Source organism: Dothidotthia symphoricarpi (assembly GCF_010015815.1).
Source record: "Dothidotthia symphoricarpi CBS 119687 unplaced genomic scaffold P153scaffold_1, whole genome shotgun sequence".
NCBI classification, from domain to species: Eukaryota; Fungi; Ascomycota; class Dothideomycetes; order Pleosporales; family Dothidotthiaceae; genus Dothidotthia; species Dothidotthia symphoricarpi.
The window spans coordinates 849081-874989 of record NW_022985008.1 but is presented as its reverse complement, the minus strand read 5'-3'; the positions used below and the strand labels follow the sequence as shown (position 1 = coordinate 874989).

Here is a 25909-nt window from a genome sequence, read left to right as displayed (position 1 = left end):
AGTGTCAGTTATAGCGTCTAACAGAGGTGTGCAACTCAGAAATGTAACATTGCGATTACTGTGTTGTACGCATGGGATGATGTCGGATAAATCTAACGTGCACTGTGTTACTTCGTCTTCTCCGTATACATGGACGATACGATACGCTCGGAAGACTTCAACCTGTCGAAGAATCCATGTCATATACATCCTTTACTACATGTACCATACATAAACACACATACTACGCATCAGGGGGACATACAAATGTATCCCCACATCCACCCATCCAATCATCATAATTACCTCATTCACCGCCCATCGCATCTCATCTCATCGCATAACCCACCCCAGCAAACGCCCCATCTACTTCACCCCACTCCAGAAACGAGAAAAAAAACACCATATCATCGGTGTATAAATCCTTCATAAAAAATTCAAATCATGAGAAAAAAACCACGCACGCGCGCCAAAATATGCCGTAAACACGCCCTTAAATCAAGGCCCATGATATAAAATCCCGTGTGCCATTGGAAAAGGAAAACCTCCCCTAGATCATGTGGGGAGGAAGCAAGGAAGGAAGGAAGGAATGAAGCGAGAGAAGCGCCCAGTATGCAAAACCCGCCGAAGCCGCTGGACTTTTCTTTTTTTCGCAGACCGCCGTAGAGAAAGGGGGGAAGATGCCGAATTTTGGTTGCCGTGAATGATGCTGCTAGGAAAACGAGGAGGGGCAGGTGGGTGGATGGGTGGGTAGATACGGTGGGATAGATTTGCGTCATAGATTTGCTTGAGGGTCGTTGCTCGTGCATCGTCGTGAAAAGGTGCTTGGTAGGCACTGCTGTCGTGGATGTTGACCGAATCTATGCATTGCTTCCCCACGGCCCAGCTCCACGTCCGAGACCAGAGGTTCCCGCAGTGCGATGGCCGCCAACGGGGGCTAGACTCGGGCTGCCCTTTCCACCACTGCCCCAGGATAAACCGCTGAGGCGTTTGTTGCTTGTGCTGGAGGTGGTAGACGCGCCATCTTTGCTTTTTGCCAGGTCCTCCTCTTCCTCCATGCTGAACAGGCCCTGCTCTTCCTCAATCCTTTCGCGGCTGATACTACTGCTGCTTACCGCACGATCAATACCGAGACGTCCGCCGGCGCTTCCAATGCTGGAGGCCGAGGTAACGCGATTGATACCGGGGTGGACGGGGTTGCTGGTGATACTAGGTTCTTGGGGGGTCGATATGCGAGTCCGCTGCAGTTGCTGGCTGATCATGCCCATCGAGGCTTGGCGAGGGGGCGAGGACAGGTAAGAGCTCGTGTCTCCAAATGTTGGCCTGTTCATAGCACGTAACGACGGACTGGCTCCAGGGTGCAGACTCGAATTACGGAGCGGCGAGCCAACATGGCCAAAGGCGGAGGCTCCTGGCAATGAGCTTGGTTCGTACCCCGCATCATTCGTGGGACGCGACTTGCCCCAGAGTGACTGGAACCGTGACGGAGATGCGGAGAAACCATTTGGCGACCCTACCTTCATATCCGATGTTGTTGGTGATCCTCCCAACCTAGAGAACGAGGCACGATGTGAGAGCGAGTTGCCGTCGTTGTCACCTTGGTCGCGGGAAAAGCGGCGCATCTTCTCTTGTGGAGTAAGGAGGTCGCTCAGCGAGTTTGGCAGCATGTCTTCCTCGAACTTGCCGATCATGTCGGTGTCGTCCCACTCCTCATCCTTGAAAGACGGGCGCGCGCCAACGCTGGAGGACATGGTGCCCTTGGAGCGGTTCGCGGCCAGCTCAGAGTGCAGCATCCTGCGACCAACTGGCTGCCCCAACGACTCTGGCGGAGAGGACCCCAGGGCTGCAGCCCTACTTCGAGACCCGTCGCCAAAGGCAGAGTCGTGGAGATTGCGCAGGGCGGACGAGTCGGCGTGGTACGACGAGGGTGGCGAAGTGGCGAGGAACTTGGCGGGTACGGACGAGGCCATGGCACCGTAGCGGGCGATGTGGGAGATGCCCTGGCTGTCGAACGAGGCGGGGAGGGGCACGTCCATGACACTGAGGCCCTTCTGGATGGGCGAGATGGGCAGGCGGCCATTCTCGTTGGGCGGCGAGCCGTAGTTGGAGCCCGGGTGCGAGGAGAAGGTGGTGTCGATGGTGGGGATCATGTCGTACTGGCTCTTCTGCGAGGCGTAGGGCTCGTCCTGCATGGGGTACGGGTAGCCGGGCTGCATCGGGGCCATGTGTGCCTGCATGGTCAGCAGCGAGCTGTTCATGGGCGGCTCGGGGTTGTGGGGGATGTTCATGCGGCCGAACTGGCCGACCATGTTGCGCCCGTTGACGACATGGCCGTTGGGCAGGATGTGGGCGAGGGCGCACTTGTGGCCGAACTTGCAGTTACCCTGGGGAGTTAGCTGGCAGCGACTCGAGTGGCTGCGTGTGCCTGTCTCACCTTGGTGAAGTACTTGCACGGCGCGCGCTCCGTCAGCGGCTCGTCCGAGTGCAGGAACGGACACGCCTTGCCCGCCTGGCAGGCGCCTTGCCGGTAGAATTTGCAGGGGACGTGTGAGGTGTCTGTCGCAGTCAGCAGTGGGCCCGGTGCACACGACGAGCGTCGCCTACTCTTGTTGTTGGGCGGGCTGCGCGGGCCGCCGAAGCCCATCTCGCGCAGGTTGGCTCCTCCATGCCCGTGGCCGTTGGCCATGCGCCCGCTGGGCACGGGTACCGGCCCATTGCCGTTCGCGCCTGCCATTCCGCCGCTCGCAGCCTGGTTGCGGAAGTCGCGCGAGGGTCGGTGGGTGATTCGCGGCGTGTCGGACGAGTAGGACGGGTTGGGCGGCTTCTCTTGGTGGGCGAAGGGTGCTTGTGGCTGTGGTGGGGGAAAGTCGTGGTGGGGTTTGTCCGCGACGTCTTGCGAACTAGTGGCAGGCGCAAACACGGTGCTCATGATGGTCGCGCAATGGTGACCCGTCGTTCAACAGGGCGGGAAAACGTCGCAGCAGCAGGCTGAGGACCTCCACGCGATATCTCGACTAAGAGACGGCTATCACTGGAAGGCGAGGCGGCAGAAAGAGGGAACACTAGCCTGCACTCGGCTTAGGTTGGGAAGGAAAAGCAAGCACCTGGTCGAATGGCAGCGAACGAGCAAGACGCACTCGGCGGGTGAGAGGCAAGAAACTGGAATCTCACGCAGTGATTGGAGACGCATGCAGGAAGAAGCCCATAAGCTCATAACCATAGATATGATGCGCTGACTATGTATGTCCCAGTCCTCGCGGACAGCAGCCTCAAGACCCCACCATCTTGTGTCACACGGCCAAGACCATCCATCATGTGGGGAGCGCTGAGGCAGAAGTGGCGGGTATGGCGCAATAGTGGACTGGGCGAAGCTGCCCTACGCGTCGTTCGTGCCCACCGACGCGTCCAAGACAGCTGCACCTAATCACAGGGTCTACGATAGTTGAAACACTTGTCTGCATTGCACACTCCACGAAACATTACCAGCCAACCGGAATGCCACGCCTCATCTCCAGCGCCTCGAAGCAGCCATCACAGAGTCATCTGAGTCGGAGCCATCCGGTCATCTGCAGTCGTGACAGGTACATATCTTGTATAGCCACGCAAGAAGTTATTGACACTGAACTCTAAACTTGCCACTTCCCAATACATACTATGCTAATCTATACACAGACGCAATGTCTTCCAGTATCAACACATGGTAAAAGCTGTTTCCCTATGAGATGATGACCTCCAATCCATTCCTAGTCCATCAAGTGCCCTAGCGATGACCGATCCTCAGTATGCCCGCCGAACACGTGTTATTATACCACTCCATCTGCAGGTCGTCCATCATGTGCACCTGCGGAATCCCAAGGTTGTATGTGTACGCGTTGAACTGGATACCAGAGAGCGCCCTGAACTGGTCGTTGAAGAAGACCTGCATGAGGCGGCAGTTGATGTAGCCCCAGCAAGCCGGTATCGTCGCGTTCTGTTCCGCGACAAGCACTTCTTGCTTGAGCACAGTGTCGTAGCGATATCCTGAGATGCGGAGCGTGCAGGGCGTGAGGCCGTTCAGAGCGCAGCCGAAGAAGCTCGAATATGCGTTGAACCAGTATGCGCTGACTGAAGCACGCGGTCCTGCACCAATCTCGCCTGGTAGGAGAGTGCCTGCGAACGGTGTGTTGGGCAGGAGACGGCCTGTGAGTGGCAGGAACATCGCGATATTAGGTTGTGAGACTGCGGGATATGGCTCCCACTTATCGGGTACGCTGGCAAAGCCGTTTGCGTAAAAAAGATGGTGATATGGATTCGTTATGCCATCCGCGATTATCAGATTATCGTCTTCAGGACCAACCACCGTATCGTCAAAAGTGAGCGTGAAGTTTCCAGACTCTCCGCACAGTGTAGGCTGAGCTGCGGCTACCACCTTGGTTTGTGTCTGTGTCACTTCTTCGCTGACAAGTGTAGTCACCACTGTCATGAATCCGGTTGGCGTTGGCTTGAACAGCTCAAATGAGGGTAGCTCTGACAGCGGCGTTTGACGGATTGTCCTCGTGGTTGGGGACACAGACAGGAGATCGGATGGCAAAGGTCCGGTTACGGTTGGGTATACCCCTGTCCAATACGACACTGTCGTTATGATCTCTGGCGATGGGAAGACGAAGCTGATGGATGTGTCTCCGTATGATATAACTCTCGTTGTGAGACCGCGAGCTTGGAATGCAGACGTGCCGCCAGAAATGGGCGCAGGTGTAGTGCTTGCCGAAGGGATTATGGTCGGTACAATCGTGGACGTCAAGAACGAGCTAGAATTGGCTGAATCCATAGAAGTCGACGAGAAAGAGACGTTGACCAAAGGAGTATCAGTCGAAGAAATGGCGGCAAAACTAGTCGCCATTGTGACGGTAGAGGTATGTGTAGTTGATGATACCGACAGAAAGTTTAGACTGTTTGGAGCAGATGGTGATAAGGCTGGGCCTGATAATGACGAGTTTAAAGTCGAGACAGAACTGCTTGGAACCGACGAAATTTGAGCCGAACTTGGATTGCTCGAAGACAATGACATGGAAATAAGACTCAAACCATTTGAACTACTCGATGTCGACGAAGTGTTCACACCAGGAATTAAAGAACTAAAGGTACTCATCGAGCTGACGGTAGTCGTGACACTTGTGGTAATAATCGAGGTAGCTGATGAGCTTGACGGAAAATTCAAACTTGAACTCGGTGTGCTGCTCTGTGTGAGGTTTGACCGGGAAGAAGATGACAGCGGTAACGAAATTTCAGTTGTATTCATAGTGTATGCTGGTGGTAGCGTTACGCTCGATGAAGAGCCAGTTGGACTGAGCGGCGAAGTGAATGCCACAGACGTGATACTTGCCAAGGATTCAGTTAAGGAACTCTGCAGTCCACTGGGCGAGCTTGAGCCCGAAATTGGTGGGCTCGAGGTGTCCGACAGCGATACGAAAGAGGAGGGGGATACTCTGCTGGGGATCAATGAGGTTGCGAGTGAAGAAGAACTTGTGGAAGGAACCCCGGTTGGCGAAGTAGACTGAAAATCGGGCATAGAAGAGCCTGAAATAGTGCCCAGACTGCTCAAAAACTGACTTGAAGCGGTGAATAGTTCTCCGGGCGTTGTTGAGGGATCGCTGGAAGACGTGAGAGATGGGAACAATGTCGACGGTGTAGATGAACGGGACAGATCAGGTCTTGTGGATGGTTTTGGCAGTGAGACTGTAAAGCCATCGCTTCGTGTAATAGTTGGTAGGCTTGAGGGTGTTGGTTCCGAAGTACCAGGTGTCCTAGTGAAGTCTAACGATGCTGGCAAAGAAGGTGCTGCACCGACAACAGACGTCGAAACGATGGTGATGGTTGTCGTTTGCCCACCAGATATAATACTTGTGATCGTTGACACAACCCTTGAGGTCATAGGCGAAACAGAACCAGGTGGCGATGTCGGTACTCCGCTGACCGCAGTCGTCGAAATACTGGTACTTGTCGTAGCCACAACGCCGGAGAAGGTGTCTGTAGGTGTTGCCAGAAGAGACGAAGGCACGAACAGTACAGAACTGGGTGATGCACTCGAGATCATAGATATCCTGAGATCAGACGTAGAACCAGAAACCGACACACTAACACCGGTCTGGGAAACAATGGTGACAGTCGTGATTTGACTCCCAGGCAAAGTACTTGTGAGTGTTGTCAAGACACTCGACATGGTTGACACAACTGGGTCGGTGGAGGCAGGTGGAGCCATTGTACTAGAGATCTCAGGAAGATTAGAGCCAGATGTGGTTTGTGAGGATACATCGTTCGAGGTTGCGGGCTCTCCATTGGACGACATGCTCGTCAGTATGGCCGCTACGCTGGACGTGAGAGGCAACGATGAGCTGGAAGAGGTAAATAAAGATGCCATGTTCGAAGGTTCAGACAAGCTGAAACTGGATGTGGTTCTCAGCGGCACACCGTTCAAGGTTCCAGGTACGCCAGAGCTGGATACGGTGATTGGCGTCACTCCACTAACGATCATCGTCGAGATGCTAGTCAGAGTGGTGGGGGTTTCGCCAGATATAGTGATCAAGATGATCGAGGTTGAAGGGAACCCTACATCAGATGAGGAAGTATGTGTTGTAGCCGAAGTTGATCCTGACGGTGCCTCTGTAGAAAATGGTTGGCCGGGTAGTAAGAGAGTCTGTGTAGACAATGACGAAGGTAGTAATCCACTCCAAGGGGGCGACACCGTGATGACTGTCGTTACCAGAGTTGTCCCAGATAACACGACAGTCGTCAAAGTAGATCCCAAGTCAGAAGATGTTGGCGTAAAAGGTGGTGAGACTGGAATTGTCGGAGTCCAAGTGGGTATTACGTAGGGTACGCTTGAGGGGGTTGACCCTGTTGCGGGCAGTGACGAAATGATTGAAGCAATTTCGGGAGTCTTCGTCATGAGGGTGCTGAATCGACTAGGTGGAGCGATGCTGTTCAACCACTCCGTCGTCCCATTGACAACCGAAAAGTAGTATGTACCCCGAGCAGGATTCGAAGGTGTAGCGCCGATAAGTGAGACAGTGATGATAGGACCCGGAATGGTGACATAGACAATACTACAGTTGGCGTCTTGAGCAATGTCCTGAGCAGCGGTAAACTGGAACATCCTGAGCATAAGTTCCATGGCTATCCAGCCGGCGAATATGGAGACTCCTAGCATGCCAATAGTTAAGATTACGTCTCTGTTCCCGGGACCGTGGGCAACTCGATAGAGGGCGGCGAAGAAGTTGTATATCCATCTGTAGGTACGGCATGGCCACCAGCCGTAAGGTTTCAGGCCCCACCACTGACGTCGATGGACCGGCTTGGGAACTGACTTGGTATCAGGCTCCGGACCTTCCCAGTTGCTAGATATGACCGAGTCTCGTTTCTGTGCGGGAGCGTCTGGCTTTGCTTGTTCGTACGATGTAGTGGTAAATGGTGTCGATGACCTGGAGCTGCCATCGAAGGACTGGATGTTTGACGTCGATGATCCAATACCAGAACCTGATGATATACTAGTATCAGTGTTGGCACGGAGGTGTGCTTGCGTGTTGTGATGGCTGGTAGCCGTCGTGAATCCGCCCTTCTTGTTCCTGCTGATATTCTTGTTTCTGCCCATTATCGAAGATGGGAAAATGTTATGGGTATGATGCAGCTGCGAAGATGTTCGCAAAAGTGTGTTGTGCAAAGATTGTAACGGTCTTACAAAAGTGTGGTGCAAGTGAGAGCGGCAAAGCTGCGAGGAACTCGTCTAGGCTACCCTCATGCAAAGGGAGCCTTCCTTCCATGATTGCTGTGCAGAACAGAGGCAGGCAATGAGTATGAGGCTGAAGACAGTGCGTTCCATGCGAAGCAAGGTTTGCTCAGGCGATGATCGCGCCTGCCACGGGAATGTGCAGTACGCAACTGCGCTTGCCAGGATAATGAATCAACAATCAAACACGTAGGATGAAGAAACAAAATGAAGGTGCTGCAATGCATTATTACAACACTGTCGCGAACCGAGATGAATACCTAGCTATACTTCATCATCAAGCAACCCTCAAGCTCTCACCTCCCACAACCTGATGTGACCGGTCTCGTTAGCAACAGCCACGAGTGCAAGACTGCCTTCTCGCTCCTCCTCCTCTGAGGGCCTACCCCAGGCAACAGAAGTAATTCTTCCAAGTGGGGTCTTTTCTGTCGGCCAGTTCTTGAACACTGTAGCAGAAGGCAAATGCACCAGTCTCATGGCGTTGTTTTTCCATCGACTCGCCATAGCCATTACCTGTCCATCTGGGGAGAACGCCAGATGAGAGATCGGCGTTGTGAGGTTCTGCAACGCGCGCAACGGTTTCGGTGCCTTTGGTATGCCATTGTTCGACACAGCTGCGTTTTTGACGGTCGGGTCATTTTCGCTCCATGCTCTCCGATCGTAAATGTTGACAACACCAGACGAGCTTCCGATGGCAACCCATCGATCCCCACCTATCCACGATTCCCTTCCACTTTTACCACCAAGGGCTATGACTGTGGTACCAACAGCACCCTCATCGTTCCATCGTCCAACTACACCCTGTTCAACACTCCATTCGGTAACCTCGCCGTTCTTTCCCGCGATACTGAGGCCACTCCCATCTCCCCACCACACAAAATCTGCGACACCGCCCCGGGATTCAATACGAGCCTGTGTGACCCACTGGAGCGTTTTAGCATCGAGGATGTTGATTACACCTCCACCCTTTCTCGAGGAGCCTCGCAAAGCCATGTGCTTGCCATTTGGCGATAATGAGAAGTATTCCATTGTGCGCTGTTCGTGCTGGTGGCCATAAACACGCGAGACCTTCTCGACGCTGCCTGTTGCAATATTCCAAACGTGGAAATAGCGGCGACGTGCGCTGAGGAAGATTCTTGAATCTGATGCCGAAGGATGGAAGGCAGTTGTGGTGAGAGGTGTGCGCTTGATGTGCAGAGATGTAAGAAGGGGATTCGGGTTTGGGGGATTGGGGTTGACGTGATGGAGGTGGAGAGTCGAGCTGGGGCCAGAGGAGAGGAGGAGCGGGTATGCAGGGTGAAACGATAGAGAGGTTATCGCAGACTATTACGCACATGTCAGTGAGATGTTCAGAGAGGAACAACAGGGTAATGCTTACGGGACCCGCTTTGGAGACGTCCTTCAGCCTCTGAATGTCGACTGTGCCAGCTTGTAGCTTTCTTCTCTTCGCAGGACCTCTCGCGTTGCGCGAGAGAATGTCCGCTTCTTTCAGTAGTCTTGCCAAAGGCTGAGTGGACAGGTCTTCCTCATCCACGTCCATGTCACTCGCAGACTCCTCGCCGCTGTCCTCCTCATCGTTGATCGTGCGTCTTCGCTTTTTGTTTGCCTTGCCGGTCGCATACATTGCCCAATCTGGTGTCGGGTATAGTCTCTCGTACTGCTTCCTCAACCTGCGCGCATACTCCTTGCCGTTGACCAAGTCGTCCTCGGCCGTGTCTCTCAATTTCCTCAGCTGCGGTACTGACGCCAGGCTCACGACCAGTCGCTCGTCGTCACTATCCTCCCACGCTGGCCTGTCGCCCTCGTCCTCTGAGTCTTGCGTTTTGGTGATAGCGACCGAGCCAGCAGGCGCCGCGACCGGGCCTGCATCGAAGAAGAACAAGTCCTGGTCCGCGACATTGTCCAAGTCTGCGTCCTGGCCTTGTTCCTCATCTGAGCTGTCTCCGTATGCGCCGGCCGTTCCTTTGAGCGAGAAAGCTTCCAGACCTTCCTTGAAGCCTGCTGAGTCGCCAAAGATCATGCGCTCAAGCTCCTCTTCCTCCGCGTCTTTTGGCAGGATAATCTTTTCCTTTTTCTTTTTTTCCAGCTCGATTACCACGCTCTCTGTATCACTTTCCTCGTCCTCGTCCTCGTCCTCGTCCATGTTCTCGTCCTCTTTCTTGCCGTCCTTGTCTTCATCCAGCCCTTCAAAGCCTTCCCACTCAGGCTCTTGTGGTTCGTTCACTGTCTGCAGCGCTCCGGCTTCTGCATCGCTGCCTTCGTTATCGAGGTCGAACTTCGGGAAATTTGGCGCATCTTTGGGCAGATATCGCTGATGACCATTGGATTTATGCGGGGTAGTTGCTACTGGAGCCATTGTGGCGACGCGTGAAGTTATGCGGCTTCAAACGGGCGTCGCGAAAACTAAAGTTTTGAGGAAAATTGTTCGGAATTGGAAAGGACGCTAGTTACTAGTGTCCAGGCCGGTACTCGGTCTGCGCAAGTGGTATACACTGTACGAGACCGACCAATACTTCCACCATGGAACGAATATTTCCTGTCACACGATACAAGCTTTGGAAGCCGTATCACTAGCTGGCAATGCAAGGGCAAGCGATTGTCTATAATCGACGGTTTTCCAACTGGACGGAATAGGAAATCTTAAATCATCGTTTCTCGAAACTATATGCGGGCTTTCGCCTCCACGAACGGAGGCGGCGTAAGATGCAATTACTCATCAATCTGCTTGCTATTGTTGATGTATATTTGTACGGTCTGCACGGTACAGATCTTGGTGAGTCGGTGAGCCACTTTTTGCATGTTCAATGGCTATAGCATCACATGGCTCAGGAGTCGATGCGTTCTCAATATGGTATTTTGTAAACAGCATCACATTCTTATGGGACTAACCCGGAAGCTGGACAGCAAATGCATGTGTAGCGTGCTGTAAGGCAGTACGCGCTCATACAACTAGAACATCGCGTACATGAGAGTGGGTGCAGAATTTTCCTACTTTACACATCGAGAAATGCTTTCCAACGTGAAATGATATCCCAAATATCAGTTCTTTCCGCCGAGATAATGAAATTGCTGCGATTTCAGCGCGTCTATTGCGGTAGGTCTTTGTTTAGAATCGACTTGGAGCAGGTAGCGAAAGAAATTCGCGAGCGCCGGCGGTATATCCAGCTTCTTGAGCTCCTCCCCAAATGAAAGTGTTTCAAAACACTTCGAGTCTGTGCTGTCACCATATCCAGATTTTTCGATCAGCTTGGCAATCCTGAAGTACCCTTGGTAGTTCGGGTCAGTGGCGTGAATCGTAACGGAGCCAGGGAATATTCGTAAAAGCTTTGCCATTGCCCACGGCTGCGGCCAGTGACCATCGGGCATGTCATTGATACCGAAGGTGCAAGGGGAGATCCAGTCGAAAAGCTTCCTTCGTTATTCCGAGTATGCACACAAAGCAATAGGGCAACTAACTGCAACAGCGAAAGCCCACACATCAGAGCAAGGAAAGCAACCTATCCCTGACCAGACTTCAGGAGCGCGCATTGCGAAGGGCTGAACAGGGTACTCATTGAAACCCTCCGAGCGCACTATTTTATGTCAGCGTGACTATTATGATCGGGACAAGACGACTACCTAGTCCTAAGTCTCCAAGCTTCACTACAGGAGATGATCCGTCAAGGCCAGAGATAAGGATATTATCATTCTTGATGTCTAACTCAGTCAGTATGTGTTCGAGCATCCGGTCTGCAGGACGCAGGGCATACCTGTATGAACGAGTCGTTGCGACTTCAAAGTGTCAAGTGCCCCTAAAATAGCTCTGGCTATGCTTTGGTGCAACACGGAATCTAGCCTGTGAGATATAGAGCAGACATCCTTCAGAGTACAGTCCATCCACTCGAAAGCCAGGCAATATGGGCGCTTACTCGCAAAGCTACCATGAACGTCAATGGCATCATACATAGCGCGGATATTTTGAGACGAGCGAATAGCGGGATTCATATAGCAACCGTGCTCATGCTTCAGCAGATCCAGGGTTTCTTTCTGGGAACTTGTTTTGACAAAAGCCCTAGAGATGAAATTAGCGGTAGTTATACAGGCGTCCCATATGATAGACCAGCCATTTCCCCGGAAGCTGCGATTGAGCCCGCGGTAGAATCTCTGCTTTGAAAACATTCGAAGTTGTGGTTTTGTGGCCGAGATCATCGACAAGAAGGTAATTCCACCTAGCTCCACGAAGCGTTTGCCCGAGACGGAACGTCATTGGGGGATGGAGTGCTGACCAAGTAAACGTCTGGGATCGATAGATATAAGAGTGATTGCTGTTTCATGTTGTCTTGATGCGTCGCTCGTGTTTGTGATATGGATAGCTTACATAATCTTTTCTCTATGAAATGGCTAGCCTTTGAACCAGCAACCTTCTGATGTAAATTAATTTGTGTAATGGAACTCAAGTTCGGTGGATATGAGCAGTCACGCCTTCTTGTTTGTGTGGAATTGTATGACCACATGTCCTCAAAGTAGGCTCAATTCGAGTCAGCACTCTCAGCGGAAGGCCAGCACAGCTCCGCGGACGGACAACAGATGTGAAAGCGCCTATGCTCTTGCCGTGGAATGTCTTCGCAAAGGTTACCGACCCCTTCGGGTAAGGCCACACATGTGATAGTCTCATTACAGTTACCTGTAAGTCACAGCAACGATGGACATAAGATTTCCTGGGATACAAGGTGAAGCAGACACTCTTGTAAGCTTTACAATCGCACAAATGATGATTGGCCATCGAGGTACGTATGGCGATCCAATTGACATCATAAATCTAGGTAGGACTGGAATGCCCAGTACGATGTTATGTGAGAAGAGAAGGCGGCGATAGCAGTTGCGGAGAACGGGGAGCAGCTGTCGACATCATTGTGCAGCGGCGCAGTATTTAGAGCGGATAGAAATTGAGGAGTGGAGAGAGACGGGAGGTTTGTGGACAAAGAGATGAGTCTGTTTTATGACATAAGCAGACTATGATACATAACCGTTTGATTTCAAGACTCGGATCTACGGGCCGAGGGTGACTGGGCAAACGTCTACAGAGTAAACATCTGCTGCAAGCGTTCTTCTGCACGACCTTAAGACCAACACAGACGTATTTCAGCCTGGCACTGACCTCCTATCAATTCTACAATTTCTAGCAACGTTTGTGTAACCTATTTAACAGCCATCTTCCGCCATCGTGACCATGTTGAACCGAAGGAAGCCGTGCACGGGTTTCCCCAACTTCAGGTGGAGCTGACCGCCCTTCGTAATGAGTTCGCCTGCCCTTGTCTCTTGCCGTCGATCCTGCATGCTGGCCGTTGCTCATTGGAGCTGCGTTCGATTCACTTACCCTCGGATTGAATCTGGTCTAGCCGTTATCCTCATTCCGACTTGTATTCCGAACACATAAGGTAAGAGCTCACCCCGGCTTGTTTCCCAACATCATCCTACCATTTGTCTTGTCGGAATCAGTCATAAAACGTAGACTTTGCCCAGAGAAACTACTACCCCATAATCCCACGAAAAGGCCGTCGTCCATCTCAATTACATTTCGCAACACCACACCATATTTGCGTCTGTAACCTCAGCGTTGCCTGACTCCCACTGCCACCAAAATCTTCAAGATGCCGGACCCGAAACTCCAAGTCTCACTGCTGAGGCCAGAAGAAGCAGAGCAGTACATGCGTATCCGACACGAAGTATTCGGCCCTACTATAAACAAGGTCTTCTACTCCCGCGGCGAAGCGTCACAGAAAACGCTCGCTAGAGTAACCGAAGAAATTCGCAGCGGCATCGTCAACAAAGGCATCCTTTACCTCAAGTGCATCGATACGTCTACTGGCGAGATGATCGCAGGAGCACGTTGGCGTCACATGAAACCTGGGAAAGAAGGTGCAAAGGAAAGAACGTGGGAAGAAGTGGACGCCGATTTCAAGATTCCAGAGCCGTATGACGAGGGTGATCCGGAATTATCTAAGGGTCTCCATGACCTCTTCAACGTGAATAAGAGAGAGATCCTAGGGAAGCGGCCATACTACGTCCTGGATACACTAGTCACACTTCCCAACCACGAAAGACGAGGGGCTGGGAGTATGCTAGTGCGTTGGGGGTGTGGTAAGGCAGACGAAGCAGGGTTGGAGGCATATCTTGAAGCGAGTCCGATGGGAGCGCCAATGTATGCGAGACATGGGTTCGAAAAGGCCAGAGAAGTGGAGTTGGATTTGAAGAAGTACGGAGGGAATGAGGTTCTGCATTTCATTGTGAGTACACCCACCTGACAGATAAGGTGGACAATGGCTGACTGAACTACAGCTCATGTTGAGGCCGGCGAAGCGCGAAGGCACGCCATGAACTACCTCGTCAACCTTAATGATCTGAGGATATGCCGTTCTCTAAACGAATACGCTGCGATAGATTGGACATTTGCTGAGCGCTTCAAACAATGCTGCGGTCTAGAGTACGGCGGAACGGCCAACCTGTTTGGGTCAACTAGATCTGAAGGTCTTCCTAGTTTCGACAGCTTTAACAACACATAGGATTTCGAATATGGGAATCAATGGAGATTTCATTACCCCTGTTGGTTTAGGTGGTCTGAAGGGTTATTAGGCTCAAACAGGACAACTTCGCATGATGAGGTGACAAATCACTACCAGTCTCTTGAACTGTTGAACACTCTTCATCATCCGAGTGTGGCGATTACTAGTGAACCATGTACTGCTTCCTGGCGCGTGGAGCTATATCCACAAGCATTTTGTGGGACTAGGCGAGTCTTTCCGAACGTTCAGCTTGGTAAGTACATAAATATACAACCTGTGGTCATTTCCTTCGTTCTGTCAATCACATCTCCATTGTCATATTCAAAAACTTGTAGCTTCAGAAGCTATGGAGCTTGGTTACTGAGATGACCCAACACCTGCTCAGATGTTATATACCTCTTTCATCGTCTGCCTATCATCTTCCAAAAGCTGCCTTCATGGCTCATGTGTTGAGAGTCTTTTTGTCAACCCCACATACATTTTCTCTAGCCGTGGTCACGTTATAAAGCCCAAACAATGAGTTCTTCATGTGAAAGAACACCCGGCCTGGAAAACTAAATACACAGACCATTCGTATGTCAAGTAATCAGATATACCCCAATCGCCGATTCAAAGTATTGGTTATTCTGATCATAACGATCAGGGAAATTTTCCAAAACAACGTATCCTCAAACAGACACACCCTGGAGCGAACTACCTTCGTTGCGTTCTCTGGATCCAAAAAGCCAACTTGTTCACTGTCATGTTCTGTTGGTGAGGAAGCCAGGAACCTATCTAAATACAAGAAGACAAACTGCATGCGTAAATCCTCTCGAGTAATATCATCTCTGCTCCCGGCTGGCTTCTTCTTCTTCACTCCGAACATCTGGCACATAGAGATACCGAAAGCCTTCGAGGCATTGTCCATGGCACTTGTCTCTCCTAATTTTCACTATAAGTTGTAGATCTCTTTGTGGACTGTACTTTCCTTCTTTCGAACACATTTTAAACTTTTGCAAAAATGAGAAAATGGAAGATTTCGGACAGGTGTGCTCCGGTTTCTGCAGTCAAAATACCATTCAGCTCATATTGTGGCTAGAGACTAGTAGGCCAAACACTTTATCAACCGAAAAAAAAAGTCTGTCTGTTGTACAAAACCCTGGATTCAATGTTTGAAACTTCTTTATCGAGAACTACATGTCTGCGAGTACGATCAGGCTACGGAACACATACTAAAAACCTCAAATCCCAATTCTTATCTTGAAAACAACGTCCGATCCAAGTATGTGGTCGGGGAGATGTCCCGGCTTGAAACCGCAGTTCGAGGGACACATGGAAGTAACTGCTAGTTGGAACCGAGGAAGCAAATTTGTGTATTCGAAAGGCCGAAAACTGGGTGCCATGTGGTTCCCCTCAACTTGAGGTACCTTTCTAAACAAAGGTCAAATCCGCACACTCTGAAGAATCCATGTTGATGTGAAATTGGCGCACTTCCCTGCAATCTGTTCGTATATAAACTCTCTACTCCCCTCCATCGTTCTTTATAACTCAAACCTCTGTACTTTGTTAAAATCGACTCTGATTCGCCGACATGTGCGCCTTCTCTGGTCTGACTCAAAATTTGTGCGAAACATCAAATCCTCAAAGAGCAAGACGTATGACTGTACTCCCTCCACCAGTCTTCAACCCACCACTTTCTCACAGCAAAATCCCATGATCGAGATTCCCGACTTCTAAGAAAGATACTCTGATGCATATACTATCAAAAATGACGGCATGGTTATTACATGTCGTGGACAAAAACTCCCAGTCACTGCTACAATGTTCGGTCACGAATCCAAAAAATGACTATTCCATCCCATACAACAAGCACTCACCTTCACTCTATTCTCCAAAAACCAAGAGAATTTGATGGTATGGACGGACCAGCCGCTCTCTTCCGCACAAAAATCCGATAACTACTGGGTCCATGTCGGGTGCGCCCTTTCGGCCAACAGCCAATCTCTTCCTCTCGCTCTTCTTCTCCAGCTCCACTATAACACGTTCGACTGCTATTATATTTACCACCAAAACCAACTGCTGGTATGGTGATGTGTAGGGAGGAAATCTGCTCTACTAGTATCATTTACCAAAAGGTTGTGACATGTTTCGGGACTCTGTTCTTCCTACTCTATCCACTATCGAAAACTACGACGAACCATTCGATGTTCTCCTTCGCGCTCTAGATTCTTTTCTTCTACTTCTCATCATACCACCTTACACACCAAAACCACGATGCCCCAGAGGATGTCCTGTACTCTTCTCTGTCCTCGATCCATTTATCCACAAAAAGAATTCGAACCCGAACCCGACAAAGTATGTGTTTGTGTTCCGCATAAGCAATCTCAACTCGACTCACTCCATGTTATGCCTACAACCATCAAAACTCAAAGCATTATGTGACATGTCTTCAGACTCTCCTCTCCACCCTGCCATCTGCGAAAAACCAACGAAGTATTACTCATGTCCTGTGTCCTGGACTCTTGCTCCCTCGTCATCCTTCTTTCATGGCCGATACTGAAACCTAAGTGCCAACTGATCATGTCTGTGTACTCTCCTTCGCGCTATCTACTACCAAAAAGAATCAACAATCTCAGACATGTTTTTGTCTTCCGCACTCCGTGTGCAAACTCCAGACTTGGACTCTTCTCTTTCTCTCTGTCTATCTATCCATCAAAAATTCCAGGACTATATGTACATGTCTGTGCTCTCTCCTTCCGTCTGTCTACCAAAATGCATCTGACGGCCTGCTGATGTCTTGCGTTCTGCTCTGCTTCCTCCATCTACCAAAAATCAGCGTACGACAGATTGATGTCCTGCGCTCTGCTCTGTGCTCCCTCCCAATCCATTCACAAAAAGACTGATAAACCAGCGATCATGTCCCACCCCATGTTTGGAACCACTGTTAATTCACTACCAAAACCATGACTTCATCCTGAAATGCTCTGTTCCGTCTTCTCTTCTCCAAACATAAAACCATCGCTCGAAAGAACATGGAAAGCCCTTCTATATGGAACTCAAAAAGTGATGACAACCTTGACGATGTGTCGGGGCGGAGGAGTGCCGTTCCAAACCCAAAGTAAATCCAAATTTGGCAAACTAGATGACAATGGAGAGGTTTTGTTTCGTTTGGTTGGAACTATATGGAACAGATTGGGTAGACAGGGAACGGAGTAGTTCGTGTATTGGATGAGAAAAGGTGAACGTCTGGATTGCGCATGAACGCATGAATGTAAATTATGAGATGAGATAATGATTAAAGCTCCATGTATCATCTATTCCATGCCATTCCACAGAAGAGCATAATATCATTTCATCGTCGTGAGTCTATCATCATGCCAGGCCCAATCTAGTGCTCTGCATGCCGCCAACGCAGTGCTTTTCACAGCCCCGATGAAAGTATCGTACAGCACGCACGCTGCACTTCCGCAATCCTCTGCCTCCCATCGCTCTCATCTCTCAAACAATGGTCTCCAACTCCCTCGCATAGCCCAGCGTGTTCTCAATGACCTGATCACTCGTGACGAGGATGTCTTTGGTCTGGTAGTCGTCCTCCTGCTGCGGGAAGTATATTCTCCCGTCCTTGACCACCCAGCCCAACTCCTTCGCGAAGCTGACGACGCTGCCCTCCGAGTCGAGGAAGAGGAGGGATTTGGCGTCGGCGATGGGGATGGAGGGGTATGCGCGCTCGCTGCAGGACGCGATTTCCTTGCGGATGGTGCCGATGAGGATCTAGTCGAGTGTTAGCGCTGTGTGCATAGAAAACTGGGTCGGTGAGAAGGTATGGTAATGTGCAGATGATGACGCACCTCTGAGAAGATTCCAAACTCCTCACTCGGCACCCGCTCGCCCTTGAGCTCCGCCCACACCTTATCGTAGCTCCCCTCCATCAGCGCCTGCTCCAACCGGATCGGGTACTGCACAAACGCATCGTCGTCCAGACGCCGCTTCTCCTGCGCCGCCGCCACCTCCAGTGTCTCGAGCAGCGTGTGGAACCCCGCGTAGTCGCCGTCACTCAGCAGCAACAGCAAGTACAGACCCGTGACTTTGCTCGCGTTCCCGCCATGGCGAGGCAGCGCCGACTCGGGCAGGGAGTAGAAGGGTTGCAGCTGCTGGAAGTAGCGCGTGAAGGAGACGGTGTCTTTGAGGCGGATGGAGATGATGGCGCCGAGCTCGAGGGTTTCGCGCGCCAGCTGCAGGTTTTTCCGCGAGCTCTTTTCCGAGGGGATGAGGGCGTTGAGTTTGAGCAGCGCGACTTTGGCTTTGGACAATAGTGATGTGGATTGGTGGTAGTTGTGTGTTTGGAGCGTGTGGCGGAGCTGCTGGAGCACGTGCGAGAGTTCTTTTTCGGCCATCTTGTGCGGCGCTGTGAGGTCGGTGAGAGAGAATGGGGAGGTGGTGCGAGGTCGGAGTGGTTGGTGGGTTGTAGGCGTGGTTACGGTTGTCGTGTTTGTTGGTGGGAGCTTGGGTGGAGCTCGATATGGAGTCGCCGCCGCAGAGCTTGGCGTGTAAGCGTACGCCGATCGCCAGGGCGCATCATAGCCTTCAAACGTTCTGTGCCTTATGTATGCCATTTGCTGCAGTTTGGATTATCACATCATTCAAAGAGGACAAAGTGTTTATATGTATCTTGCAGCCTGTATTTGCATGTGTGGGCGCTACCTGGTCCGAATGACCCATGTGGTCACACAGTCTCGTGCTGTCTCAGAGCTCGGAGAACAATATGAACAACAGGAGTAACAAACGCGGCGTCCCCTATCTCCCTGCAGTATTGCGGCTGATTTTTTGATTGTCCTTACTTTGCAAGGGTTACCCCGTGTAATCTTGTTAGGCAGCAACTCGCCATTCTGGACTGCAGTACGACTCTTGATTATGTTGATTCCTTATCCACTACCTATTCTGCAATCATCTCCTCTTGCCAAACTTTCCCTTCCCACCATTCCCATTCCCACCCTTACCCCTAATCTTTAGTCTCTGATAGTTCGCATGCGCAGTAGCCTTGATCTTACGCGCCGCCGTCTTAACAATGCCCTCCTTCTTCGGCGCCTCCACCTTCTTGGGCAAGTCCCTGCGCTTCTTTGTGGAATGTGAGACGTCGCTCGCATACTCCGATTCATCGTCGTCCGAGCCAAAGTCGTCATGACCGTTAGACTGTACCTGAGTTTCAGGCACGGCTGATTGTTCGATCTTGTCTTTATCATCATCGTCTTGAACTTCAAGGAGCGGGGGAGCTTGGGGTTTGACAAAGTTTGGCCGCACTGGGGGACAGTCAGTGAATGCACATGTTGCTGCGCAAAGGGGAAAAACATACTAATGACGCGTCGTGTCTGCCTTTTGAGCCCCTTCTTCTTCCACACCTTTCTCGGCTTGCCATTCGGACCCAGCCCGGAATCCGATCCACTCTCTTCCTCGGATTCCTCGCCTCGATCAGGACCCAGAGGCATTGCTTGGCTATCCTCGACCTGGACTTCTGGCAATCTAACCTTCCTCGGCATGGGATAATCATCCTCTTCCATCTCTAATTCGCGCATAATGTCTGCTTCTTCGTCGAGCCTATCGTCTTCATCTTTCTTCATAGCCTGGATCATAGAGCTAAGACTCCTCCCCATACCCAGACCACGCCTTTTCCACGGTGCTGGGCGCGGTGTCGCCTCGTCTGTCTCATCAATCACAGTCAAGGCGTTGTCTCGTCGCAGGAACGCAGGGGTAGCCAGCCCTGGCAAAGCAGACGTCGGCGTGCCCTCGTCATCCAACCTTCTCTTCTTCGGCGTGACAAATTGATTGAAAATAAACCTCTTCCCAGCAGACAGTGGTGTCCTGTCCCCTCGCGCTCTTGACTCTAGTGAGCCCTCGCTCGCTGCCTTATGTATCTTCCTACTCGGTGTTTGTAGCGCGTTTGGCTCTACATCCACCAAGACAGCCCTCTTCTTGCTCGGTGTTTCTGCTGAAATAAGGTCGAACAAGCCGAGTACTATGCCGTCGCGCTGCGGAGTCGGTCCAATAACAGTGGGTCCTTGTGGTGATAGAAATTCAGCTGCATCGTCTGCAGCTTCCGATTCCAGGTCGTCCTCCCTCTTCCGCTTGAGTGGTGTGAATACAAGGGGCTTGGGTGGTGCTTTCGGTGTTCGGTCACCATCGTATGCGAGTTTGCGGCTTGAAGTCTGTTTCGAGGGTGTCTGAGGCGCTGCTTTGCCGGAGAGTTGGTCGCGTAGCTTGTTGTATTCTTTGTATTTCTGGGCTGGAAAGAGTCAGCTTAGAGTGCATTAGACTGCGAACATCGCGTGCATACAAATGGTAGCATCCGCCTTGATATCTCCACGCCCAGCTTTCTTGCCATTGTTCTGAGACGCGAATTTCTTTTCCCATGCTTTCAAGTCGTTTCGTAGCACATTGCAGCGCTGTTCGATCTCTGTGTTGCTCATGGCTGCAAGGTCGAGGTGTGAAGGGTGAATGTGGAATACGGAGGTGACCGCATTATCGAAGATCGCGGGACGCGAAACGCGGTTGCACGCCACGTCCACGCGATGGCACTAGCAGGGGTATCAGCCTTACCCAGCTGACGGTGAAAACAACTTGAACGGGTAAAGCGCCGGCATCTACTTGAAGTGCCACTTCCCAAAATACGAACATTGCGTTCCAGAAATCATTTCACATGGTGCCAGGAGCTTTGAAGATTCCAATTCCATTAGAAATGGTAGTCACAATTCTCCACCTGACTTGCATTCTTTCAACCGAGCATAAGGCATCAGATATATGTTACAGGATACTATTCACAAACTCCCCGCTCGGAAGCTCGAAGAATCATGCCGTTGGTGCTGAAAGAAAAACCTCAAACCAAGAAACTGGGAATCTAGTAGTGGACGGCCTTGTCGTATGTGGCCATGGCAGCCTCCTTGAAGGCCTCGGCGAGCGTAGGGTGGGCGTGACATGTTCGTGCGACGTCTGGAAGATCATTAGTAATGTGCTTTGAAAGTGGAAGGCGGATATAAACTGACCCTCTGAGCTGGCACCATATTCGAGCGCAAGGGTACCCTCAGCAATCATCTCACCAGCGTTGGGTCCGATGATGTGAATACCCAATATCCGGTCAGTTTCGGCGTCCGCGAGGAACTTAACCATGCCGTCGGTATCGAGGTTGGTCTTCGCTCTCGAGTTGGCGGAGAAGGGGAAGTTTCCGACCTTGTACTTGACGTCGGCGGCCTTCAGCTCCTGCTCGTTCTGACCAACCCAAGCGACTTCAGGGTGAGTGTACATGACGGAAGGAATGGCGCCGTAGTTGACGTGACCGTAACCCTTGGTAATGTACTCGATGGCAGCAACGGCCTCCTCCTCAGCCTTGTGGGCCAGCATAGGGCCGAAAGTGCAGTCTCCAATGGCGCGAATGTGGGGAACCTTGGTGCGGTACTCCTGGTCGATGATCAGACGGCCCCTGTCGTCGGTCTCAAGACCAACGTTGTCGAGACCCAGACCAGCAGTGTACGGGCGACGACCGATAGCAACGAGAACGACATCAGCGTCAAGCTGCGTTTGTTAGCCACATGTTCCCGGCTTGACATTGATATTCGACTTACAGTCTCCTCCTTTCCGCCCTTGGCGGCCTCGACGCTGACCTTGATGCTGGAGTCGGAGACCTCACCAGCCATGACCTTTGTGTTGAGCTTGAATTTCAGGCCCTGCTTGGAGAGCAGCTTCTGGGTCTGCTTGGCGATCTCGTTGTCCATACCAGGGCCACCAATCTGACCCAAGAACTCGACGACGGTGACCTCTGAACCCAGGCGGGACCAGACAGAGGCCATCTCGAGACCGATGATACCACCACCAATGACAGCCATCTTCTTGGGCACCTCCTGGAGCGCGATAGCACCGGTGCTGGTAATGACCTTCTGCTCGTCGATGGTCAAACCGGGGAAAGGTGTTGCCTCGGATCCGGTGGCGATCAGGATGTTCTTGCCGCGTACAGTCGTCTCTCCGCCCTCGACGAGGTTGACAGCGACGGTGTGCTCGTCCTGGAAAGCGCCAGTGCCCTTGATGTACTCGACGTTGTTCTTCTTGAAGAGGAACTCGATGCCCTTTGTCAAGCCGGCCACGGACGTGTCCTTTGCCTTCATCATGGCGGGGAGGTTCAGCTTGACATCGCCGACCTCGATACCGCGGCCCTTGGTATCGTGGAGAATCTGGTGGTAGAGTTGCGAGTTGTTGAGGAGCGACTTGGAGGGGATGCATCCGACGTTCAGGCAAGTTCCGCCGAGAGAGCCGCGCTTCTCGATACAGGCGACCTAGAAACCGACATCAGATGGTGCTCTCGTGCTTCAGGAAGTGGCTATGGCTACCTTCAGGCCGGCCTGTCCAGCTTTGATGGCTGCGACATATCCGGCAACACCGCCACCGATGATGACGAGATCCTTCTCCTCTGCTGCACCGTCAGCGCCTGCTCACACCTAGTCACCCCTACGAATGCGCCTGCGACTGCGACTGACCGGCTTCGGTGGCATAGCCTCGTCGTGACCTCTGGAAGTAGATGTTCTGCGCGCAGAATGTGCTTTGCGAGACGGGCCGTGTGGCCCTCTGGAGGGCGCGGGGAGCAAGCGACCGGAACATTGTGGCGGGCGAGAGAGCTGGAACCAAGAGAAGTCGTGGATGGCACGACTGGGATGACAGGCGTCAATGGATGGGGTGGGACTGGAGACGGCGTCGAGCTTTGGGATGCCCTTTTTCCCGACTGCGGCCGAGAGGCGGCTAAGCTCGGTGTAATTGGTCACGTCGCAGCCAACCCACTTGGACATGTTACTACCATACACAGAACACCAAGCACGGAACATACTATTACTGCATTTCATTACTACCAGCTACAAGCACCCTCCCACATCGTACACTCAATCCTCATCCAACGTCGTCGTCGCCAGCACCCGCGTCAGCATATCCATGATAGCCTTGCACCCCCACTTGACCGTCTCCTTCTCGCCCCCCTCCACAATATCCGTCTTGCGCACCACCTTTTTGACGAAGAACTGCAGCCCAGCAATCATTTCCGGCGCCTGGTCCACATTGACAAAAACTTCCAGCAACCTCTTTGACTCTCGTTTGCCCTTGACACCCTTCTGCGACTCAAGGATCGCCGTGACCAGCATGATTTCAATAAACGTCTTTGTCTTTGGTTGAAGATATGGAAAGTTCAGGTTCTTGAGACTGGTGACGGGAAGGGCATCTTTCGCAATCAGCGTGCCGTAGAGTTTGCCTTGGTTGACGAGCTTCGGCAGAGACGTTGCATCCTTTGCCTCGTCCTGCTCATCATCAGAGTCCTCACCCCCGTCCTGCCGTTCGCCCAGGCTCTTAAAAATGTCCCACAGCGCAAACTGGAACGCTTTCCGTGTTTTGTGGTCGGAGCACACTTTTCGCGCCAGGACGGTGTAGTATGGGTTGTATATCTTCTCAGAGCCTGCACAATGCACAATGACCCTAGGAATCTCCGTCTCTTGTGACTTCTTGAGATTGAGCTTACTGAGACGAATTTGTGCGTCTTTGAAGTCGCTGGCGGACATGATGGACACGAAGATGGCCCGTCTAACGTCTGTGTTCATGCGTTGTTCCCGAGCAAGTTGGGCGAGGTCGACTTCATCGTCCTCGTCTTCGTCTATAGCAGCCTGCTTGCGACCAGACTCTTTGTTATCTTCGCCAGTCTCTTCTTTGCTAGCGGTGTTACGCCAGCTCGCTCCAACTTGCCACCACTTGCCCTTCTTGTCGGAGTCTCTAATATCCTGCAGGCCTATACGCAGCGGCTCCGTCGCCTTGAGGTTTCGCGAGCTCAGTGTGCCCAGTTGTTTCTTCATGCGTGTCGTGTGTTCTCGGGCTATCGCAGAAGCAGCGATACCGGTCTTCATCTTGTTGTTCTTGAGATCGTTAATTGTCTCTATCATAAACTTCGTTCGAACGGGCAGAGTAGCTTGGCCCACCTTGGCCACTGACTTCTGGAGTAGAACAACGATATCCTTCAAAGAAGTTGGGTCATCTTGTCGGAGTTGTGGACCAGCTGCTCGCACAACTCTTAGAAGGAGCTCCGTGTTAATCTCTGACAGCTCGTCAAGGAAGAACCGAATGTAGTCAAACACCAGATTGCTACCAATGACTTGAAACGTGTACAGTTCCGCTACTACCGACATGAGATTCGTCGTGTGTTTCCCAGATCCGTTCTTATTGTTTGGGTAATGCAGGTCAAACTCAGAGACAACGCGCTCCACCATCTGAGCACCAAAATCAGACCCAATAACCTTGTAGACAGCCGAGATGAATCCAGCATGCAGAATGAGGAACGTATCCGGAAGTCCTGTCGGATCGGAGAGCATTTCGACAAGCAAATCAACAAGGGTTGTGTTGACATACCCTCGAGGGTTGTTCTGATAGATCTGTTCAAAGTCTCGCAAGATTGTGAGGATGTTGGCCTCTGAAAGTCGATTGAACAGACCCTTCATTTGCCTCTTTAAACGTGATAAAGCTTCGACATCCGACGAGGGTGGTGCTCGCAAAGCTGGAGGGATGTATTTTGTTGGTTGTGCATTAGGAGCAACAGGCGCAACATATGGATTCTCCCGTATTCGAGGTTTGGTTGGTTGCACGTCGTCTTCGCTGTCCTCTTCTTCTCCAGAGCCAAGATCCCCGTCTTCCCCAGAACCGAGATCATCGTCTTCGTCCTCCATGTCATCTTCGTCGAAATCCGCCTCATCAAGGTCCAGATCTTCGTCAGAGCCCTCTTCTTCATCAGAATCGAATCCTTCGAGCTCGTCAGACTCAGAGTCCTGGTCGCTGGGTTCCTCGGTGGCAGCCCCGAGAGCCTTCCGCCTCTTGCTCGCAAGCCAGTCGTCGTCTTCAGTACGCTTTCGCTTGGAAGGTTGGCTCTCCAGCGCGTCCTCGTCACTAAAATCCCCTAGATCGCCAAATATAGCATCCAACCCATCGTCTGCATTCGATCTCTTCTTGCTCTTGACACCAAGCCTCTTTTCAAGCGCTCTGATTTCCGCATCATCCTGGTCGAGTTTGGCCTTGACGGTGCGAGAAACTTTGGCAGGCGGCGGTGAAGGCTCTTCGAACTGTTGAGGTTTCTTCTTCATGATGCTCTTTGGAGATGTTTGGCGCTCTTTCTTCACGGGCGCCGGCTCCTCATCGCTCTCCTCCCAGTCCACTTCCGACTCTGGCTCTTCGTCTGGTGCATCGCGCCTGCCGTTTCGAGCTCGAGCGGGGAACTGAACGGGTGGAGGTGCCCTTTTGACCTTTTGAGCCTTCTTCTCTACGCGATCAGCCTTGCGCCGGTCTTTGCGATTCGACTGGCCATTGCGCGCGCCATTGTTTTTGCTGCGATTTGCAGGATCTACATAAATTAGTAACGTCAAAGCCTTCAGATCAAGTCATATTCACCTCCGACCTGAGCTCGAAGCTCCTGAGGCAGTTTGGGTCCTCCGTAGGCTTGGCGCATACTGACGCGTTCGAGGCGAGGGATGCTGTAGAAAAAAGTTGAGGAATGTCGGAGGTTTCTTCCCCGCCCGCGCCTCCGCACCGACGACCCACCCGCCGAACATCCCACCACCACTCATGGCGCGCATACCATAGCACGCACATC

At 51.8% G+C, this 25909-nt stretch overlaps 10 protein-coding genes across 10 annotated transcripts; 3 read left to right on the top strand and 7 right to left on the bottom strand.

Annotated features, from left to right (window-relative positions):
• Window positions 1–68: 68 nt before the first annotated feature.
• Window positions 69–625, top strand: P153DRAFT_7321 (uncharacterized protein). The gene has a single exon (XM_033673367.1). The coding sequence runs from the start codon at window positions 130–132 to the stop codon at window positions 409–411; it is 282 nt and encodes a 93-aa protein (XP_033529060.1). The 5' UTR covers window positions 69–129; the 3' UTR covers window positions 412–625.
• A 214-nt stretch (window positions 626–839) lies between these two features.
• On the bottom strand, window positions 840–2713 carry P153DRAFT_278819 (uncharacterized protein; the record flags this gene model as incomplete). The annotated part of the gene is made up of 3 exons (XM_033662977.1): window positions 840–2363; window positions 2414–2535; window positions 2584–2713. 3 exons carry the CDS (start codon window positions 2711–2713, stop codon window positions 840–842), a joined length of 1776 nt encoding a protein of 591 aa, XP_033529059.1.
• A 1026-nt stretch (window positions 2714–3739) lies between these two features.
• On the bottom strand, window positions 3740–4441 carry P153DRAFT_278439 (uncharacterized protein; the record flags this gene model as incomplete). Its single annotated transcript, XM_033662954.1, has 1 exon — window positions 3740–4441. The coding sequence occupies one exon, from the start codon at window positions 4439–4441 to the stop codon at window positions 3740–3742; it is 702 nt and encodes a 233-aa protein (XP_033529058.1).
• A 583-nt stretch (window positions 4442–5024) lies between these two features.
• P153DRAFT_380484 (uncharacterized protein) lies at window positions 5025–5516 on the top strand (the record flags this gene model as incomplete). The annotated part of the gene is made up of 1 exon (XM_033669933.1): window positions 5025–5516. The coding sequence occupies one exon, from the start codon at window positions 5025–5027 to the stop codon at window positions 5514–5516; it is 492 nt and encodes a 163-aa protein (XP_033529057.1).
• A 40-nt stretch (window positions 5517–5556) lies between these two features.
• Window positions 5557–7606, bottom strand: P153DRAFT_391996 (uncharacterized protein; the record flags this gene model as incomplete). The annotated part of the gene is made up of 2 exons (XM_033671110.1): window positions 5557–5609; window positions 5755–7606. 2 exons carry the CDS (start codon window positions 7604–7606, stop codon window positions 5557–5559), a joined length of 1905 nt encoding a protein of 634 aa, XP_033529056.1.
• A 370-nt stretch (window positions 7607–7976) lies between these two features.
• Window positions 7977–10133, bottom strand: P153DRAFT_329239 (U3 small nucleolar RNA-associated protein-like protein). Its single transcript, XM_033665380.1, has 2 exons — window positions 9120–10133; window positions 7977–9064 (listed from the first exon to the last, which is right to left on the bottom strand). Exons 1-2 carry the CDS (start codon window positions 10095–10097, stop codon window positions 8030–8032), a joined length of 2013 nt encoding a protein of 670 aa, XP_033529055.1. The 5' UTR covers window positions 10098–10133; the 3' UTR covers window positions 7977–8029.
• A 496-nt stretch (window positions 10134–10629) lies between these two features.
• P153DRAFT_427329 (kinase-like protein) lies at window positions 10630–12418 on the bottom strand. The gene is made up of 5 exons (XM_033672660.1): window positions 12405–12418; window positions 11491–12341; window positions 11360–11437; window positions 11198–11313; window positions 10630–11149 (listed from the first exon to the last, which is right to left on the bottom strand). The coding sequence occupies exons 2-5, from the start codon at window positions 11927–11929 to the stop codon at window positions 10781–10783; spliced, it is 1002 nt and encodes a 333-aa protein (XP_033529054.1). The 5' UTR covers window positions 11930–12341; window positions 12405–12418; the 3' UTR covers window positions 10630–10780.
• Window positions 12419–13222: 804 nt separating this feature from the next.
• Window positions 13223–14478, top strand: P153DRAFT_7257 (acyl-CoA N-acyltransferase). The gene is made up of 2 exons (XM_033673366.1): window positions 13223–14007; window positions 14060–14478. Exons 1-2 carry the CDS (start codon window positions 13372–13374, stop codon window positions 14096–14098), a joined length of 675 nt encoding a protein of 224 aa, XP_033529053.1. The 5' UTR covers window positions 13223–13371; the 3' UTR covers window positions 14099–14478.
• A 2849-nt stretch (window positions 14479–17327) lies between these two features.
• P153DRAFT_419312 (uncharacterized protein) lies at window positions 17328–20767 on the bottom strand. The gene is made up of 5 exons (XM_033672181.1): window positions 20591–20767; window positions 19613–20539; window positions 19221–19559; window positions 18111–18844; window positions 17328–18033 (listed from the first exon to the last, which is right to left on the bottom strand). The coding sequence occupies exons 1-5, from the start codon at window positions 20721–20723 to the stop codon at window positions 17761–17763; spliced, it is 2406 nt and encodes an 801-aa protein (XP_033529052.1). The 5' UTR covers window positions 20724–20767; the 3' UTR covers window positions 17328–17760.
• Window positions 20768–21067: 300 nt separating this feature from the next.
• P153DRAFT_419311 (dihydrolipoyl dehydrogenase) lies at window positions 21068–25774 on the bottom strand. The gene is made up of 7 exons (XM_033672180.1): window positions 25708–25774; window positions 23208–25660; window positions 22779–22947; window positions 22632–22711; window positions 21873–22577; window positions 21297–21822; window positions 21068–21243 (listed from the first exon to the last, which is right to left on the bottom strand). Exons 1-7 carry the CDS (start codon window positions 25763–25765, stop codon window positions 21152–21154), a joined length of 4083 nt encoding a protein of 1360 aa, XP_033529051.1. The 5' UTR covers window positions 25766–25774; the 3' UTR covers window positions 21068–21151.
• Between the last annotated feature and the right edge of the window lie 135 nt (window positions 25775–25909).